Source organism: Solanum stenotomum, chromosome 11, assembly GCF_019186545.1.
Source record: "Solanum stenotomum isolate F172 chromosome 11, ASM1918654v1, whole genome shotgun sequence".
Classification (NCBI taxonomy): domain Eukaryota; kingdom Viridiplantae; phylum Streptophyta; class Magnoliopsida; order Solanales; family Solanaceae; genus Solanum; species Solanum stenotomum.
Genome location: NC_064292.1, coordinates 54,726,122 through 54,732,741, shown reverse-complemented (window position 1 = coordinate 54,732,741; position 6,620 = coordinate 54,726,122). Strand labels below are relative to the sequence as shown.

At 31.2% G+C, this 6,620-nt stretch overlaps 1 protein-coding gene across 1 annotated transcript in view; it reads left to right on the top strand.

The window, feature by feature from the left end:
- The window catches only part of LOC125843862 (uncharacterized), a 573,332-nt gene that overhangs the window by 17,501 nt on the left and 549,211 nt on the right, over positions 1 to 6,620 (top strand). The window contains exon 2 of the mRNA XM_049523084.1: positions 3,163 to 3,438. Within this exon, the coding sequence (XP_049379041.1) occupies positions 3,163 to 3,438 (276 nt within the window). The remainder of the gene's footprint in view (positions 1 to 3,162; positions 3,439 to 6,620) is intronic.

Below are 6,620 nucleotides of genomic sequence, written 5' to 3'. Positions count from 1 at the left end.
CGACTAATTGCATCATATCTTGTAGTTGCATCATATGAGAGGTATTCATCATGCTTAACTCTAGCAATATACTTTGCGGAGACTAATAACTATCGTATTACACCGGATAATAACAAAATATGAATTGTAGCAGAGTTATAAGCTGATGACAAATGTTTGTGTAGCTATAAATCATTTCATTAAAGGTAAAATAAGCATTTTAAAGTTAAATTGTAACTAAATATAAAAGAATAATGACTAAAAGGGATGGCATATAAATTCGAACAGAGAAAGTAGTTAAGGAATCAAAACAATTATTAGTAACAATTTTCTTAGAGTGAATCCATAACCATAAACGAAAAGAATTATTAGTTAATTACAATTTTAATTTTGATTCGAATCTGAATTAAGTCATGCCCCTATGCAGGTGAAGGATACCGAGTAGAATTAACTCGCAATAATTTAATTCAACAAAGATATTTTTCAAAAGTACAGTCTTTCTTTGCAGCTTCATCCACTTATATTTTGAGCTGTCCATTGTGTTCATATTATTGTGGACCCCATAGCAATAATTCAATTCAAATTGGAATAGACCCCATCTTCTAAATTTTGCAAGTGTAGAGCTCAAATATTCAACTGATGAAGCATAATTTCCATTCATATTCATAATAGAAGCAACTTATGAATCAGAGTTAATCCAGAAAGCGGATTATTAAGTAATTCAGAGCATTGAGTTTAGAACAACGAAAAAAAAGACATAGTAATAATAGAAGTGCACGTATTGTTTGTTTCTTATTTTAGATATACGTTTCTTATTAACATATATCTGACTTGATATCTGAAAGAGTAAGTATGACATAAGACACTGGCGTTAGGCTCGAAAACTAAGTGATCTTTGAAAAATGCAAAAGCTACTTCACTGTTATTTGCAATATGCTAATAGTAATTTTATAGTATATAGAAATAAGGAATTACATGATGTTATAATCTCGATTTTCCAAAGTCTTTGTACGGTAAAGTTTTTTTATATATTTTTCTTTTCTTTTTCAAATTTTATGATAGTAGTGTTATCATCTCAATTATTTTATTAATATTTCTACTTGAATAAATCTTTTTAATCAAGATTTTTACAAAACGAACTAAATCACCTAATGGTTATTGGTATTTGGACCTGAAATATCATATCGATTTTATTGATATCCATCAAAACTCACATTTGGAATAAAATATTATTTCTCAATTGAAATAGACTGAGTTTATAAAGATAATCTAATTAAAATGGTATAAAATGAAACTTTTACCTAACAAATTGTGGGCCTTGTTTATTTGAAATTGTAATGTAAGGTTATTTCTTAGTAATTTCTTTGTGACCGATTGACAAAGTATGAAGAATAGATTTCAAAACTCCAATGTAATATGAAACTTTACCTAACAAATTGTGGACCTTGTTTATTTGAAATTGTAAGATTATTTCCAAGCAATTTCTTTGTGACCGACAAAGTATGAAGACAAGACTTTAAAAACTCCAGTATAATAATATGCACACAATGGACCACTATACAAGTGGATGAAAGGTGCAAAGAAAAAAGAAGGGTAATTTCTTTGTTACCGACAACACAACTTGACTTATTCCATTCATTGTGATGGAAGATACCAATCCATCAACAATAGTAAGAAAACTATCTATTTACACAAACATTTTACCATAAATACTAACAGATACATAGGGAGAGAGGCGAGTGAGAGAGTCAACATGTATCTTTTGATACTATATCTATATACACACACCAGATACATTCTAAAATATAGACACATAGAGAGAGGGTAAGAAAGGGAGTCAATGTATCTTATCCGGTGAAGTAAATATGGTAAAAAGGCACTTTCAAATTTAAAATAAAAACACATAATTAGCCCTAAACTAGTGTGATTTGTGTTGTTTGATCATAATAGTAATATGGTCCAACTTTGCACAAAACTTGTGTATCTTATTGATAAAAGTTATGCATACATATATACATAATAGTCTTGATGACCAAGAAAGGAATCAAGATATAAAAGGTATCTAAATCAGTAATAATCAATCAAATATCCTACCATCTTTAAGGATATAATACAATCAATTTACTATATTTGATAGAGAGAAATCAGTCATGATATTCTTCTAAGAATGAGAAAGAACTAAATAACTACCAACACTTATCACTCCTTACTACTCCCTCCGTTTCTTTCTAGTTGTTATGCTGTGCTTTTTGAGAATTAATTTGATTAATTTTCAAAGCTAAATTAGATAATATTAATTAGATGTTTTGAAATAAGAATTTAAATATTCAAAAACTATACAAAATGTAATCTAAATTTTAATTTTTTTCATAATATGATGAAAAAATACATTTTAAAATGTTAATCAAAATTCATATTGTTTGACTTTTAAAAAAAATGGTGACAAATAAAAAGGAAATGAACAAAATATTAAAGAGTATGCACTTCTGTCGAAATGTTAAATTGAAATACGTACAATATTTACTTGAATATTCATATTTACTCTACTAATTAAACACACCCCAAATGTATTTAACTCCATTTATTACTGAAGCTGGAGTTGGGAGACCTTTTCTCAATTTCTGTTGGAATTCGTCAACTCAATTCATAATCAAATATAAATGCGGGAATTAAGGCGTGGCTCCACATACAGAGAGGGTGAGAAAGAGAGTCAATGTATCTAAGATACATATGTGTCACACTTGAATATACAGTGTATTTGAAATAAATTACATCAAATTTGAAGCGCATATACTTGAGATATATGTATCTGAGTGCCCAGATGATTGTATCTGGCGAAGTAAAAATATGGTACGAAAGATAATTTCAAAAACTAAAATAAAAATACATAATTAGACTCTAAGCTAGTGGAATTTGTATTGTTTGGTCGTACAATTTTTCTTTGTGCAGATGAATAGTGGGTCCATAACCATAAATGATCTATAGAGAAGCAATAGAAATTCAAATTAGTAGAAAAATAATATGTATGGCTAAAACTTGTCAGAATAATTAATGCGAGACATAAAGAAATTTCCTATTAATATTATTAGTTGACTGGAATGTTTATTTCTTCTTTCCTCTATATAACTAATTTTTTCATCAATTGATCTCATCCGATCCATACACTTTGGTTTTTCTTTTCAGACAATTAATTGAATCTATGGCATCTTCTTCTTCTGCGAGTAAGTCACAGAACTGTCCTCGATGCAAGTACGATGTCTTTCTAAGTTTCAGAGGCGAAGATACTCGGAGAAATTTTATGAGTCACATGTACCAAGGTTTAGAAAACAGGGGAATATTCACCTTTCTAGATGATGAAAGGCTAGAGGATGGCGATTTCATCTCAGAAGAACTTGTGCAAGCGATAGAAGAGTCTCAAGTTGCTGTAATCGTTTTCTCAAAAAAATATGCTACATCAAGGTGGTGCTTGAATGAACTAGTGAAGATTATGGAATGCAAGGAGAAAGAAAATACACAAACAGTTGTACCAGTCTTCTATTATGTGGATCCATCACATGTTCGATACCAAAGGGAGAGCTTTGCAGAAGCATTTGCCAAACACGAATCGAGGTATAAGGATGATGTTGAGGGGATGCAGAAGGTTCAAGGATGGAGGAATGCCCTAACTGCTGCTGCAGATCTAAAAGGACATGATATTCATGACGGGTGAGTTGGAAACAAATAATTGCTTTTGATGAAAAAAAAATAACAATATGTTTCTATTTATTACCCTGAACTATAATGTTTCCTATTTAATACGCTATTGAACATTAAAATTATGAAAATACTTTTAATACTTGACTTCCTCACATTGTCAACAATCAATCTCTAATTTATGCAGGATTAATCAATCGATGAAAATTGATGAGATCGTCGACCACATCTCTTTCAAACTTTGCAAGAGTGCTCGTTCTTTATCTGATTTGCAAGATGTTGTGGGAATAAATTCTCATTTAGAGGAACTAAAATCCCTACTTCAAATAGAAATCAATAATGTTCGGATTGTAGGAATCTGGGGAACAGGCGGAGTCGGTAAAACGACGATAGCAAAAGCCATATTTGATACTCTATCTAATCAATTTGAAGCGGCTTGTTTTCTTGACAATGTTAAAGAATATGTAAAAAGGAATCAACTGTATTCTTTACAAAACACCCTTCTCTCTGTACTGTTAAGAAAAAAAGATGATTACGTCAGTAATGAGTATGATGGGAAGCGCATGATTCAGAGCAGACTTTGTTCTATGAAGGTGTTGATTGTTCTTGATGACATAGATCATGGTGATCATTTGGAGTATTTAGCAGGTGATGTTGATTGGTTTGGTAATGGTAGCAGAGTTATTGTAACAACTAGAAATAGAAACTTGATAGAGAGGAATGATGCAATATATGAAGTGTCTATGCTACCTGATGATGATGCTATGCAACTGTTCAATCAACATGCTTTCAAAAAAGAAGTACCAAATGAGTGTTTTAAGAAGTTCTCATTGGAGGTAGTAAATCAGGCTAAAGGGCTTCCTTTAGCCCTCAAGTTGTGGGGTTCTTTGCTGCATAAGAAAGACCTTATTCAGTGGAGAAGAACGGTAGACCAAATAAAGAAAAACGGTAATTTAGAAATTCTTGGAAAACTCAAAATAAGTTATGATGGATTGGAGCCCGTAGAGCAAAAGATATTTCTAGATATCGCATGTTTCTTCCGAGGAGATGATAGAGAAAAAGTCATGCAAATTGTTGAGAGCTATGATTCTGGAGCTGAATACATATTGGATGTCCTAATTGACAAATCCCTTGTGTTCATCTCTGAATATGATGATATTGAAATGCATGACTTGATTGAAGATATGGGCAAACACATAGTGAAAAAGCAAAAAGATTCCGGAAAACCTAGAAGAATATGGAATGTTGAAGATTTCGAAGATGTGATGATGAACAATATGGTAAGTAAGCTAAACAATGCAAGAGTATTCATATTTCAAAAATATATAGATATACACTCTGTTCCTCTAGCTTCATATACTCACACACAAGTCATTTAATAAGTTGTGAATTACTCTAATAGCCACTTAATATATTTAATCTTATATCATTCTTTGGATTAACCTGAAATTTATACGATATTAAATTTATACGTACTAATTTAATCAATAATTTTTTAAAAGCTAATATCACCCATTTATTTACCCTAAGTAATTTTTATTAGTAAAAATTCAGAAATGAAAAAATAAAATTTAGGAGGGCCAAAACTTAATTACCTTACTAATTCACTTGATCATTATTAATTTTTTTTTCATTTAAAAGATGACAGTTATTGGCACTATTTCAGTTACCATTGTTGTTTTATGAGAGCATGGAAAACTTTTTAACTTGAGTCTAATAAACTTCTCCAAAAATGTATCATTAAAAAATAAAATTAACTACGCAAAGCATTTCTCTTAACTAATATTTGTACCTTAAATTATATTTGATGGTGCTGGCTCTTCAAGTACAATAATAAATAATATAAAACATGACAAAAATGAGCATTTGGGGGTAGAGTAGAAAACATTGATATTGATAAGTGGATTGTACATGACATGTTGATTCATGATCTTTTTATAGGGGACAAGGGCAATGGAAGCAATTTGGTTAACATATTCTGAAAAACTATGCTTTAGCAAAGAGGCAGTGCAAAATATGCAAAGGCTTAGGATATTACGTATACGAAGTTATTCACGGGCTTCCCATAGTGATTCAGAAGATGGCTCTATTGAGTACCTGCCCAACAACTTGCGTTGCTTTGTCTGGCATTATTATCCTTGGAAGTTATTGCCAGAAAATTTTAATCCCAGAAGGCTTGGTCATCTTGATCTCCGATGGAATTCATTGCATTATTTATGGAATGAAACAAAGGTACCATTCTATTTCAGATACTTTCTATTTTCAATTGTCCTAGAATTATATATGATTCTTGTTTTTAAATGAAATAAGTTATTAATTCCATAAACTCAAACTAATGTATTTTATATGAGTTATAATATATATAAACATGTCGTTTACTCATTTTTCATCATTCTTTCTGTGTTTTTGAATAGCTGCAACAATTTCTGTCTCTACGAAGGATAGATCTGAGTCACTCCAACAGCCTGAAGAGAACACCAGATTTCAATGGGATGCCAAATTTGGAGTATTTGAATCTACAGAACTGTACGAGTCTTGAAGAAGTTCATCCTTCCCTCAAGCATTGCAAAAAACTCATTGAGTTAAATTTGTCTTTATGTACAAAACTTGAGAGGTTTCCATATGTTAATGTGGAATCTCTTGAATCTTTGAATCTAAGATCCTGCTCTAGTTTAGAGAAATTTCCAGAAATCCATGGAAGGATGAAGCAGGGAACTGACATAAAGATTATGACATCATTCACTAGGATAACGGAACTGCCATTATCTTTCTTGGACCTCCAACCTCATCTTACAGAGCTTCATTTGGATGGCATGACAAACCTTGTATCTCTTCCAAGCAGCATTTGTAAGTTGAAAGGTTTGGTGAAGCTAGATGTGTCATACTGCTCAAAACTTAAAAGCTTGCCAGAAGAGATAGGTGATTTAGAAAACTTGGAGAAGCTTGAT